Source organism: Coregonus clupeaformis, chromosome 20 (genome assembly GCF_020615455.1).
Source record: "Coregonus clupeaformis isolate EN_2021a chromosome 20, ASM2061545v1, whole genome shotgun sequence".
In the NCBI taxonomy this organism is placed as follows: domain Eukaryota; kingdom Metazoa; phylum Chordata; class Actinopteri; order Salmoniformes; family Salmonidae; genus Coregonus; species Coregonus clupeaformis.
The window spans coordinates 15,637,804-15,652,400 of record NC_059211.1 but is presented as its reverse complement, the minus strand read 5'-3'; the positions used below and the strand labels follow the sequence as shown (position 1 = coordinate 15,652,400).

At 44.0% G+C, this 14,597-nt stretch overlaps 1 protein-coding gene across 4 annotated transcripts in view; it reads right to left on the bottom strand.

The window, feature by feature from the left end:
* Positions 1-14,597, bottom strand: part of LOC121533712 (rab GTPase-activating protein 1-like) — a 170,347-nt gene that overhangs the window by 151,344 nt on the left and 4,406 nt on the right. For 3 of the 4 annotated variants that reach the window (XM_041839880.2, XM_041839882.2, XM_041839883.2), the window contains exons 2-7: positions 11,898-12,136; positions 11,485-11,674; positions 4,172-4,388; positions 2,410-2,584; positions 307-467; positions 51-161 (exon numbers count right to left, since the gene is read on the bottom strand). In XM_041839880.2, coding sequence (XP_041695814.2) covers positions 51-161; positions 307-467; positions 2,410-2,584; positions 4,172-4,388; positions 11,485-11,674; positions 11,898-12,035 — 992 coding nt within the window. In that variant the 5' untranslated portion in view covers positions 12,036-12,136. Of the gene's footprint in view, positions 1-50; positions 162-306; positions 468-2,409; positions 2,585-4,171; positions 4,389-11,484; positions 11,675-11,897; positions 12,137-13,732; positions 13,827-14,597 lie in introns of those variants that run through there. The other variant, XM_041839881.2, reaches the window with a different exon arrangement.

Genomic DNA, 14,597 nt, shown 5'->3' with positions numbered 1-14,597 from the left:
TGCAGCTCAGAAGCCCTTACAGAAGGATCAAGTGGGCAGCAGCCCCTCACCTCTCAATGCCCAGCTCTTGGTTGCTCATCTGCTGGACCGTGACCACCACCTTCTTCTGCACGCCCTGCCGCAGCTTGAAGTAGAACTTGTCCCGGTCCTTGGGAACTGGGCTGAGGAGAGGAGAACGGGGGAAGATAAAGATGGAAAGACACAAAAAGTAAGTTGTTGGCTTAAAGGTCTGTTAAAGTGAGTGAGTGACTCCACCCCATAGCATGCATAAGTGTGTGTGTGCGCGTTTAGTGGCTACATGCTGACCTGTAGTTTCCCTTGCTGTCATCCTCCCGCACCTCCAGTGAGACTGTGAAGTTGAAGAGGTCACTGTCGAGGGAGAGGGGCAGGGCCGAGTCCCTCACGTCAGGGGCTGGCTTGGAGGAGCGGCGGAACGCTGTGGAGAAACTGTACAGGATCCGGCTCACCTGTAGGAAGAGGGGGAGAGGAGGGGAAAAGAGAGAATAGAATTGTACTTTATAGTCTGTTAGAATTGAAAGTTTAAAGGCTGGTAGACAGCCAGCCAATTGATCCTTGATTAATTCAAATAAAATAAAGTGTATGGTAGATCAGCTTTAATATTACAGATAGAACCTACAATTATCAATTTCATTGTTTGCATAATTTCTAATCCCTCTTATTTTTTTAAATATGTTTTTTCCTTCTATACTTTCCCCCTACCCTACTTGGAGTAAACTAACAGACTTCTACTTACATCTACAATATTTCGCTCACATCTACGATTCAGGTAGTTAAATTATTATACATATCCTAATTGCCTCTTTCTTCAAGTGCTGGATTTTCACCCATTCATTCTGATCTCCAACCCTCCGATGTCCACAGATTAACCCATCTTTCCCAGTAGAACGCCATTTTGCCATTTCCTTTTGCAATAATTTTACTATGTCTTACGAGGGTCTTGAACCTCCCTATTTGTAACACTTCTACTGCTATTGCCCTAAAAATAAATACTTCACCCAAGAGTATAATGATATTTCCCATTGACTGATCATGGTTTTTCAGATCCCCTAACAATACAGTTTGACCTTCAAATCCATATTTTTTTCACTTTTGGCACCATAGAAACGGATACCAGAAAATAATCAATCCAATTAGCTTAAGTATATTTTACGAGATCCGGGTTTTTAAGCCTCGTCGTCAAATCCAACGTGTCCATAATATTCATTATCTCTTTGAGCGCCAGATGGTGATAGTTGGTAGTATGATTGTCTTCACGGTTCACTGACATACTTAAAACTGTATTGTAGTCCCGTACCATTCTAATAGAGTTATTTGTATGTTGGGAGTCTAATTCGATTATTCAGTGAGATGTCCCTTTCCTTCCATTTGACCCGTAGTTATGTGTGGTACACCAGAGAGAAAGGGATTAGTTCTTCATGCAACTTTTTCTTATTGGGTTGAATTCACTCAGTTTCATGTAGAGGTCTCTGCACATGTCGGTGTTCACATAAATCCGATGAACCTCATACAAAAAAGGTCAGACTCCTGACTTTTTGGCTTTGATGACCTGTCGTATAACTTAATCTTTGTCCCTATAGTTAAGGAACTTTGCGATGATGTCCCTTGGTTTGCTGCTTGTGTCCCCTCTCGGGCCGCTCGTTCGATTGTGGGAGCCCGTGTGATGCTCTCCTGGACCAGTAGTTGTGGTATTAACCCCTCCAGGAATTCCTCCATTCCGGATGCTCCACAGCTCTTGGGGAAATTTGTGAAACGAAGACTTGAACGGCGACTGAGGTCCTCCATCCCGTTTAATCTTTCAGTAAGCCCCGGTATGATTCCTTTTTGTTCAGCCACGGTTTTCTGGAGATCTTCTCGTGACAGTTTCTCATTGCCAGTGAGAATTTCTGTGAGTAGTGTCTACAAACTCACTTTAGTCAAGTCGGCAGCTACTTGGTCGCGTTGTTTCGCTGTGTATGTTTATCTTAATTTCTCTATCTAGTATTTGCCATAACATGCAGTTGCATACATAACATTTCAGTTATTTCTTACATTGACATTTTTGTCATTTAGCAGACGCTCTTATCCAGAGCGGCTTACAGTTAGTGAGTGCATACATTTTTCATACTGGCCCCCCGTGGGAAACGAACCCACAACCCTGGCGTTGCAAGCGCCATGCTCTACCAACTGAGCTACAGGGGACTTTTGAGTAGAGTTCTTTCCTTATTAAGAGGCATATTTTAATAAAGAGAGGGAATGCCAAACGGATCACCTTCACCTGACTACCTCATGGTCGCCATCTTGACTACCTCCAAATCAAGTGTATGTTTACTCCATTACTGCTGTACCAATAATGATTATCCAAACAATAAATAGAATAGAATGAAATTCAATAGAATAGAAGTGACTCACAGCTTCCTTGATATGGCAGGAGAAGACGTGGATCTGGAAATCCTCAGAGCTACGGTAGCTCTCAGTGAAGGAGAAGCAGTCACTCTCGATGGAGCCCTCGCGACCCCGGGAGCAGAACAGCACCTTGTAGATGGGGAAGGAAGCTATCTCCGTGCCTGACGCCTGGTCCACGATCCTGAGGCAGGGGAGACGACAGGGGAGAGGATTTCAAGACATAAGCCTGGCAAATCCTATTGATATGTGTCTTGCAACAATCCAAATCTCTCAACTCTCCATAGGTGTGTAAGTTATGAGTTAGAAATTGTTTAGTTAGGCCTAGGCCACCTAAGACTCATACACATTGACGTTAGGGTATTTGTCAATTTTTGTACTTTTTACCCCTTTTTCTCCCCAATTTCGTGAAGCCGCACTGCTTCTTGACACACTGCTCGCTTAACCCGGAAGCCAGCCGCTAGTCGCAAGAGCCGCTAGAGTCGCTAAAGCACGATGGGACAAGGACATCCCGGCCGGCCAGACACTCCCCTACCCCGGACGATGCTGGGCCAATTGTGTGCCGCCTCATGGGTCTCTGCCGGCTGCGACACAGCCTGGGATCGAACCCGGGTCTGTAGTGACGCCTCTAGCACTGCGATGCAGTGCCTTAGACCGCTACGCCACTCGGGAGGCCTGACGTTAGTGTTTTTGATTCAACTTTTTCTTAGGGCGCATCAACACGCTCCACTAATTACCTCTGTTGTTATCAGTCATGTTATTTCCCACAAACGACGTGTGAGCTTCTCATCTGGCAAACGCAATGAGACATGGTTCATCATTAAATTTTCTCTTTCTGTAACCTTGAAAGGTTAGGTGTAGAGAAATATCTATTAGTGTACACATTAAAGTTTATTTTCATAGTTCATGTCATTATCTTTTTTCCATGGTTAACTACAGGCTTGTGTGGTGGTTGTGTCTATGTTTAAATATTCGTCAAACTGCTTTAACCACAGAGCAGGTGCTCACGTCTATAAATGACACTGCCAGGATGGGCATATTCAATCTTTCAACTTTTGCTTCAATGAAGACAATCTGGTTGTTGGTGCAATATTAATGATGCCCATTTCAGATGAATAAAGGTTTAGCCTACTTGTTGCATAGACTTGGACAGGAGTCATACACACAATAGCAAGTACATGTTGCAAGAAATCTTGGGCAGTATACTGTATATACCGTATAGCGGGAGATTTGGAAAAAGCCACTGGATGGTTTTTCAATACCGTCAAAACTATTTATTTGGGGCCTACCGAGTGGCGCAGCGGTCTAAGGCACTGCATCGCAGTACTTGAAGCATCACTACAGCCCCGGGTTCGTTCCCAGGCTGTGTCATAGCCGGCCGTGACCGGAAGACCCATGAGGCGGCTCACAATTGGCCCAGCGTCGTCCGGGTTAGAGGAGGGTTTGGCCGGCCGGGATTTCCTTGTCCCATCGCGCTCTAGCAGGTAGGACAGCTTACTGAACTGAACACTGTCCTCCTCCTGGACTGGAGGGCTGCCCTGCGGGAGGACACACGGACTCCACTGAGGGAGAAATGACCCAGAGCTGAAAAAATATATCACATTCATATATACACTGCAGTGCATTGGTGCAGTACATTGGTGTGTATATGACTGATCTGACGCACGTTGGGCACAAAGGGTGTCACATGATGGAGATGCTTCTCTCTACCCACAGAGACCACACACACACACACACACATTTCACATACTATAGTCTCGATATGACTGACCTGACGCAGCCCTCTGGTACATTGGGCACATGGAGGGTGATGGGAATGGGGACGGCACTCTCTGCCCGCAGCGTAGTCATGGCTCTCAGGGCCTCGGGCTCACTGCGAGGGGCCTTCACCCACGTACAGCCCAGGTAGGACAGCTTACTGAACTGAACACTGTCCTCCTCCTGGACTGGAGGGCTGCCCTGCCCTGCGGGAAGACACACTGACTCCACTGAGGGAGCAGACAGACAATAGGTCAAAGGTTACTTATTGTTTAGAATGATAGGGCAGACAAGGGTAGCTCTGTGGAATAAACAGGTTGCCTAATCCTGGGTAAATCCTCAGTAAAATGGTACCTGAACTGAAATGGGATAGAATTTACTAATTGATTATTTGATGCTATTATGATTTAGCCTTTGATGATAAGAGTAATCTGATGCAAAGTTTACTGCTAAAGTAGTACAGAGGATAATGGAAATCAAGAGAGGGTGGTCTACGGAGATAGGTGGGATGGGCTGAGAGTAGCTGAGGGCTGGGATTAAAGCTCATGATCTGTAATAGTTATGACCAAAAAACACTATTTAATCATGTATACCGGGTATGTATACCGGGTAAATTACGAGGTAATTTTTTTTATTTAACTTTTATTTTATCAGGGATAATACTGAGTTGTACTCTTTTATAGATGAGCCCGGAATTACATACAGTGCATTCGAGAAGTATTCAGACCCCTTCCCCACATTTTGTTACAGCATTATTCTAAAATGGATTAAATAAAAACAACTTCCTCATCAATATACACACAATACCCCATAATGACAAAGCGAAAACAGGTTTTTAGAGATTATTGCAAAATTATTAAAAGTAAAAAACAGAAAGACCTTACTTACATAAGTATTCAGACCCTTCGATATGACACTCGAAATTGAGCTCAGGTGCATCATGTTTCCATTGATCATCCTTGAGATGTTTCTATAACTTGATTACCTGTGGTAAATTAAATTGATTGGACATGTTTTGGAAAGGCACACACCTGTCTACATAAGGTCCCACAGTTGACAGTGCATGTCAGAGCAAAAACCAAGCCATGACGTCGAAGGAATTGTCTGTAGAGCTCTGAGACAGGATTGTGTCAAGGCACAGATCTTGGGAAGGGTACCAAAAACATTTCTGCAGCATTGAAGGTCTCCAAGAACACAGTGGCCTTCATCATTGTTAAATGGAAGAAGTTTGGAACCACCAAGACTCTTCCTAGAGCTGGCCGCCCGGCCAAACTGAGCAATCAGGGGAGAAGGGCCTTGGTCAGGGAGGTGACCAGGAAGCATAAGGACACAGCCAAGAGAACGCAGGAGTGGCTTCGGGACATGTCTCTGAATGTCGTTGAGTGGCCCAGCCAGAGGCCGGAAATGAACCCGATCTAACATCTCTGGAGAGACCTGAAAATAACTGTGCAGCGACGTTCCCATCCAACCTGACAGAGCTTGAGAGGATCTGCAGAGAAGAATAGGAGAAAGTCCTCAAATACAGGTATGCCAAGCTTGTAGCGTCATACCCAAGAAGACTCTAGGCTTTAATCACTGACAAAGGTACTTCAACAAAGTACTGAGTAAACGGTCTGAACACTTATGTAAATGTGATTTCAGTTGAGGGTTTTTTAATACATTTGCTAAAATTTCAAAAAAAACTTTTCGCTTTGTCATTATGGGGTTTTGTGTGTAGATTGATGAGGGGAAAAAACAGGCTGTAACGTAACAAAATGTGGAAAAGGTCAAGGGGTCTGAATACTTTCCAAATGCACTGTACATGTCAGTACATACACACAACAAGTAGGTCACATGAGGAGAGGCGTTGTGCCATGAGGAGTTGTTTTATTTGTTGTTTTAAACCAGGTTTGCTGTTTACTTGCGCAATATAAGATGGGAGTTCCATGCACTCATGGCTCTGTATAATACTGTCCGTTTCCTTGAATTTGTTCTGGACCTTGGGACTGTGAAAAGACCCCTGGTGGCATGTCTGGTGGGGTAAGTGTGTGTCAGTGCCTGTGACTGCGCAAACAATTAGGAATTTCCAACACATTGTTTCTTTTAAAAACAAGAAGTGACACAGTCTTTCCTCAACTCTTAGCCAAGAGAGATTGGCATGGATAGTATTAATATTAGCCCTCTGATTACAATGAAGAGCAAGACCAGCTGCAGATTAACCAGGTCTTTCTTTGCAGCACTTGACCATATGACTGGACTATAATCAAGATAAAACTAGAGCCTGCAGGACTTGCTTTGTGGAGTGTTGTGTCAAAAAAGCAGAGCATCTCTTTATCATGGACAAACTGCTCCCCATCTTTACAACCACTGAATCTATATGTCTTGACCATGACAGCTCACAATCTAAGGTAATACCAAGTAATTTAGTCTCCTCAACTTGTTCAACAGCCACACCATTCATTACCAGATTCAACAGAGATAGTGCTACGACCTGGTCTAAAATCCAACTGATGTACATTTAGAATACATTTCAAAGATAAGAACGTTTTTAGCTGAGAATTAATCAAGGATTCTAATATTTTAGCTAGGCAAGAATGTTTAGTCGATTGACTGACCATGATCAATTAAACCACTCTTTCTCTCAAATAAAAAGCCTGCCGAGATTAAATGATGATTAAAAGCATCACTTTTCCCATTCTTCTCAGTTATTACGCCAGAGTCAGACAGAACTTGCTTAGGCAGGGAAGAAGAGGAACTTGTACGCTTCAGTGCATTTACTGTTTTCCAAAATTTAAAAAGGATCACCAGCAGAGTCAAAGATGGAGCTTAAAAAGTAGCTTGATTTAGCTTTCTTAAAATCGAGATAGTACATCTGTTTCTCAATTGTCTGAAAGATTGCCAGTCCACTACAGAGTCAGTTTTTCTTGCTTTGGCCCAGGCCTTATTTCGCATCTGAATCAGTTCAGATAACTCCGAAGAAAACCAAGGGTTAGATCCATCTTAGACTCTGAATTGTTTAAAAAGGGGCGTATTTATCTGCCAGATAAATAAATATGGAGGATAATTTTTCTAGGGTAAGGAATACAGGAGACAAAAGCTAAATCACATGTCATGTAAAAACCCTTGAGGAGAAAACTTTTTTAAATGTATCTTCTTAATTAAACAAGGATTAGTATTTTGCTGTTTCTTATCTCTAATACTATGGGACAATGATCACAGATAATATGCAAATACACCACTAGACAAACATTTATGGGGGTTACTAGTAAGAATTAAATCAATCAATGATGAGTTAACAGGGTTTTTCACATTTCGCCATGTGTGTTTTGATATCAATTGAGTAAGTTTAAAATCAATGCATATACTCTAAAATTGATCTGAGGCCGGGGATAGCCAATCCAGTTTCAAATCCCCTAAAATGACCAACTCCGAGGACATAAAACAGAAAAGGCTTTAAACACTCAGATACAGCACCAATAGCATCCGCCATGGCAGCAGGGGGGCGGTAAATCCCAGCAACAAATAAATGTGTTATCTGGTTTATGGACACATCTATAACCAGGAGCTCAAATTTCTTGGGAACAGAGATATTTAGAGATTGGAACGCTATGAAATTAGATTTGACCTATATAGCCACTCCTCCCCCTTTCTGTAATCTGTCACATCTAATGTAATGTTTAATGTGTATATCAAAAAACTATTTTTCTGTTATGTCATACTGTGTATAAAAGTACCATGTATGTAAAATGTTAATGTAACAAAATACCAGTAAAAACAAACATAAAACAAAGTTACTTTTATACAGAGGACAAAACACAACGATAGTCCTCTGTAGTTGAGGAAGCCACTTGTGGAGAGAGGAAGTAATGTCTAACCTGTACTTTCACACTCAACAACAGGATGTGAAACAATGAGGACAGAACCGCAGCACCTGGATGTGAACTGCTGACTTGCACAGTCATGGCCAAAAATGTTTGTGCCACACTTGCAGACTACTTACAACCAGGTTGGACTGAAGAAGTTAATTTGTTCTCAAATAGATAAATACATGACATGCATCACTGATAATGTAACTGTATTTTGTAGCCTGTGTTTTGGTTAGCCAGCCCTGTGACATACAGTACCAGGGCACATTGACATCGCCTAGTCTGTATGGCCAGTACAGTACACTATGATACTACTCAGTAACAATTGATGATAGGATGACATTGCGTATCTTTTCTACTGATTTCACCTACTGTACATAAAGCATGTGAAACTATTCTTCAAATCATGTAGTTATGATAAAATGTTATTCTACATTGAGGTCACCAGAACAGCCAGCAAAAGCCTATATACAGTGGGGAGAACAAGTATTTGATACACTGCCGATTTTGCAGGTTTTCCTACTTACAAAGCATGTAGAGGTCTGTAATTTTTATCATAGGTACACTTCAACTGTGAGAGACGGAATCTAAAACAAAAATCCAGAAAATCACATTGTATGATTTTTAAATAAATAATTTGCATTTTATTGCATGACATAAGTATTTGATCACCTACCAACCAGTAAGAATTCCTGCTCTCACAGACCTGTTAGTTTTTCTTTAAGAAGCCCTCCTGTTCTCCACTCATTACCTGTATTAACTGCACCTGTTTGAACTCGTTACCTGTATAAAGGTGAGGGATCAGCCCAGAACTACACGGCAGGACCTGGTCTATGACCTGAAGAGAGCTGGGACCACAGTCTCAAAGAAAACCATTAGTAACACACTACGCCGTCATGGATTAATATCCTGCAGCGCACGCAAGGTCCCCCTGCTCAAGCCAGCGCATGTCCAGGCCCGTCTGAAGTTTGCCAATGACCATCTGGATGATCCAGAGGAGGAATGGGAGAAGGTCATGTGGTCTGATGAGACAAAAATAGAGCTTTTTGGTCTAAACTCCACTCGCCGTGTTTGGAGGAAGAAGAAGGATGAGTACAACCCCAAGAACACCATCCCAACCGTGAAGCATGGAGGTGGAAACATCATTCTTTGGGGATGCTTTTCTGCAAAGGGGACAGGACGACTGCACCGTATTGAGGGGAGGATGGATGGGGCCATGTATCGCGAGATCTTGGCCATCTTTCCCTCAGTAAGAGCATTGAAGATGGGTCGTGGCTGGGTCTTCCAGCATGACAACGACCCGAAACACACAGCCAGGGCAACTAAGGAGTGGCTCCGTAAGAAGCATCTCAAGGTCCTGGAGTGGCCTAGCCAGTCTCCAGACCTGAACCCAATAGAAAATATTTCGAGGGAGCTGAAAGTCCGTATTGCCCAGCGACAGCCCCGAAACCTGAAGGATCTGGAGAAGGTCTGTATGGAGGAGTGGGCCAAAATCCCTGCTGCAGTGTGTGAAAACCTGGTCAAGACCTACAGGAAACGTATGATCTCTGTAATTGCAAACAAAGGTTTCTGTACCAAATATTAAGTTCTGCTTTTCTGATGTATCAAATACTTATGTCATGCAATAAAATGCAAATTAATTACTTAAAAATCATACAATGTGATTTTCTGGATTTTTGTTTTAGATTCCGTCTCTCACAGTTGAAGTGTACCTATGATAAAAATTACAGACCTCTACATGTTTTGTAAGTAGGAAAACCTGAAAAATTGGCAGTGTATCAAATACTTGTTCTCCCCACCGTATGTATATATATAAACTAATCAAAAAAAGAAACATCCTCTCACTGTCAACTGCGTTTATTTTCAGCAAACTTAACATGTGTAAATATTTGTATGAACATAAGATTCAACAACTGAGACAAACTGAGAAAGTTCCACAGACATGTGACTAACAGAAATTGAATAATGTGTCCCTGAACAAAGGGGGGGTCAAAATCAAAAGTAACAGTCAGTATCTGGTGTGGCCACCAGCTGCATTAAGTACTGCAGTGCATCTCCTCCTCATGGACTGCACCAGATTTGCCAGTTCTTGCTGTGAGATGTTACCCCACTCTTCCACCAAGGCACCTGCAAGTTCCCGGACATTTCTGGGGCGGGATGGCCCTAGCCCTCACCCTCCGATCCAACAGGTCCCAGTCGTGCTCAATGGGATTGAGATCCAGGCTCTTCGCTGGCCATGGCAGAACACTGACATTCCTGTCTTGCAGGAAATCACGCACAGAACGAGCAGTATGGCTGGTGGCATTGTCATGCTGGAGGGTCAAGTCAGGATGAGCCTGCAGGAAGGGTACCACATGAGGGAGGAGGATGTCTTCCCTGTAACGCACAGCGTTGAGATCGCCTGCAATGACAACAAGCACAGTCCGGTGACGCTGTGATACACCGCCCCAGACCATGATGGACCCTCCACCTCCAAATCGATCCCGCTCCAGAGTACAGGCCTCGGTGTAATGCTCATTCCTTCGACGATAAACTCGAATCCGACCATCACCCCTGGTGAGACAAAACCGCGACTCGTCAGTTAAGAGCACTTTTTGCCAGTCCTGTCTGGTCCTGCGACGGTGGGTTTGTGCCCATAGCCGACGTTGTTGCCGGTGATGTCTGGTGAGGACCTGCCTTACAACAGGCCTACAAGCCCTCAGTCCAGCCTCTCTCAGCCTATTGTGGACAGTCTGAGCAGTGATGGAGGGATTGTACGTTCCTGGTGTAACTCGGGCAGTTGTTGTTGCCATCCTGTTCCTGTCCCGCAGGTGTGATGTTCGGATGTACAGATCCTGTGCAGGTGTTGTTACACGTGGTCTGCCACTGTGAGGACGATCAGCTGTTCGTCCTGTCTCCCTGTAGCGCTGTCTTAGGCGTCTCACAGTACGGATATTGCAATTTATTGCCCTGGCCACATCTGCAGTCCTCATGCCTCCTTGCAGCATGGCTAAGGCACGTTCACGCTGATGAGCAGGGACCCTGGGCATCTTTCTTTTGGTGTTTTTCAGAGTCAGTAGAAAGGCCTCTTTAGTGTCCTATGTTTTCATAACTGTGACCTTAATTGCCTACCGTCTGTAAGCTGTTAGCGTGTCTTAACGACCGTTCCACAGGTGCATGTTCATTAATTGTTTATGTTTAATTGAACAAGCATGGGAAACAGTGTTTAAACCCTTTACAATGAAGATCTGTGAAGTTATTTGGATTTTTACAAATTATCTTTGAAAGACAGGGTCCTGAAAAAGGGACGTTTCTTTTTTTGCTGAGTTTGTAAAATATATATATATATATATATATATATATATATATATATAAAATCTACATAGATGTTTCGATATGACGTGTCTGACTCTGTACATTGAGATGCTCATGCGTTAACTTTTCCATACATCATGAACTGATTCATTGCCCTAAGGGGTGAGAGGTTCAGTGCAGACAGTACCTGCAGGTGTGGGGTCCAGCACAAAGCCCTGGGGACATGTCTGTGGCCCGGGGGCTGTGGAGGTCAATGAGTCCTGAAAAGTCTCTGTTCTCTCCTCTGCTGCTCCTCCACTCCTCTCCTCTTTCACCACGTCGTCATCCAGCACCTCCTCCATGGCTCTCTCAAGCTGTTCGTTCCCATTGCAGGACATCTAAGGAAAGGAAGTGTATGAGAGGTGAAACCCTGTGTAGTGTGTGAACTAGTTTGGCTTTCAGAATGGACAGTTGCTTTCTAGAGCAATTAATTATATAGGAATAATCAATAGAAGTAATCCGTTTGTTACAATTACATGTGTGTGTGCGTGCGTGTTTTGTCTGTGTGACTGATCAAATGAATAGATATGTGTGTGTATGTCTTGAGTGTCTGAGGCCCACCTTGAGTCTGGGCTTGCCCTCTGAGCCCGAGGGGGATCCTCCGGCTGACGGCTGCACCAGCACAAACTCCTCACTGGTGACGGTGGCCACGGATTCAGTGGAGCCGCTCACTTTGCCCAGAGAGGAGGTGTCATCCATGGTTAGCCAGGAGCCCCAGGGGCCAGCGCTCTGCCCCTCTGTCCACTGCTTCGCCTCACAGTGCAGTGTAGTCTTCTGCTCAGCCTCCTGCTGCTGCAGCCCTGGATGAAACAACAAATGCATTTCAGTACAGTTGGATTGTCATTATGGTATAGAAGCATATAGCCTAGGCCTAGCCTACATAGGCCTAACATTCTGCATTTAAGAAGGGGGTAACTTTCATTTATTTCATTTAATTTATTTATTTCATTTAAGTCATTTAGCAGACGCTCTTATCCCGAGCGACTTACAGTTAGTGAGCGCATACATTCTTTTTTATACTGGCCCCCCCGTGGGAATCGAACCCACAACCCTGGCGTTGCAAACGCCATGCTCTACTGAGCTACATCCCTGCCGGCCATTCCCTCCCCTACCCTGGATGACGCTGGGCCAATTGTGCACCGACCCATGGGTCTCCCGGTCGCGGCAGACTACGACAGAGCCTGGATTCGAACCAGGATCTCTAGTGGTACAGCCTTAGACAACTGCGCCACTCGGGAGACCCAGTATCTAGTGAAGAAGCATTATCAGATTAATTGCCAATTATCACCTTTCAGGACTAACCAAGACGCTAGAAATCCAGACTCACTGGATCATATTAAAAGTGAACAGCCCTATTTGCCAAGTTATCCCACAATCGCTAGTCACATTTACATTTAAGTCATTTAGCAGACGCTCTTATCCAGAGTGACTTACAGTTAGTGAATACATATTTTTTTATATATACTGGCCCCCCGTGGGAATCGAACCCACAACCCTGGCGTTGCAAACGCCATGCTCTATCAACTGAGCTACATCCCTGCCGGCCATTCCCTCCCCTACCCTGGACGACGCTGGGCCAATTGTGCGCCGCCCATGAGTCTCCCGGTCGCGGCCAGCTGCGACAGAGCCTGGATTCGAACCAGGATCTCTAGTGGCCACTCAGGAGTCACCTAGCTGACAAGAGTACACAAGCCTTACATTTCACTGTGCCTCAAAGCCCTATGTCATCTGAAATGGATATTGTCGATTCATCAGTCAAATTACACTTAGGTCTAACGTTTGCTGAACAACTCAAAACTCACTGAAGTAAGCCTATCAGTTTAACAAAACAGGCCTTGGCTCTTCACTTTGTTTTGAAGATTTAGAGGATGATATACCAATTTTAGACACTGTTACGCACGATTCCTGTTTGAGGACTGCAGTTTTTTCTGCTCTTACAAGAGCTGTAGGCAAAACCTAGCATGTGATAGCCTAGTTGTTTATCCTGACTCTCATATCTTGACAAGATCAAATCAAACCTGTTTTGGGTGACCAAGGTTTTGGCTGAGCGTCAGTAGTATCGCCACAAGAGTCATCACTTTGACCTGAATAGGCTGCCGAGAGTCAGTGCACTGATGGAGTAAAAAGCTATTTCAAGTCTGTAACTTGCTTTACAGGAATTCCAAAGACCAGACAGGAATAGGCTAGGCCTTTAGATAAAATGCTGAACCGAAACCTTACACAGCCTAACTGGAGAACAAAATCTCATATGAAGCCTATCAAGACTACAAGCCGTGGTCTCACGCTGTAGTCATGACCTTAGGCTGGTTGTTCAACTCAAAGACCTGTTACGGTGACTGTTGAATGAATAGCAGTGCTGTTCTAATACAAAGACCTTCTTCTGAAGACATATTTACCTTGAAATTCAGCAGACACAGCGACAGCCAGGTGAGTGAGGCTACTTGGTTGCTTGTTTGCTAACACAAGTTTGCTAGCCAGTAGCCACCCAGGCCAACCAAGTGTGACGTGTGGAATAGGCTAGCCTATGTGAAGTGAGTGGGTCCTTGACCCTTACTGGTGAAAGAGCGTGCGCGCACACATACACCACTGTCTCGCTGTGGCTGCAGAGTCATGTGCTCCCATCACACTCATTCAATTACATCCATTACAAACTGCAGAGGGGTAAAAGGATGAATGTTCCCAGTGATAAGCAATTAAAGTACCAAGATTTTTAAAGATTTTACTAGGCCTAACCTATATCAAAATGCTGTAGGTGTTCAGCACTCAACTGTTACAGCAGTGTGACAGGTTAGGACAAACTATTTCCTCTTATAGGACATTAGGAACAGTTCCAAGCAATTTAACCTGTAGGCCTGCCTCTTATCTGTGACTGACTGCTGCACTTATTATGCCGAGCACACTTCTAGAAAGTGAAAGGGTTTGGGCATTGCTATTGACCAGTCCTACATTTTGCCCTGGAAGCTTTAGCAAACAATTCACTTTTACATGATCTGTCAAGGCTACTCACTTACACAATTTTAAAGACTGGATTGTATGTGCAGGGCTCTACAGTGTGACCATTTTACTTGCATATGCGCCTTCATATTTTGCTGTGCGATATGGAATTTTAATTTAGGAGCACCGGTGCGCCTAGAAAAATTAAGGGTTTTACCTTTATTACCTCAAACATCTTTCATTGTGCTCCTACATTTATTTTTGTGCGCCTACATTTTTCAACTTAGGTGCAAACGTGCTCCTTGTAAAAAAGGTCAGCATAAATCC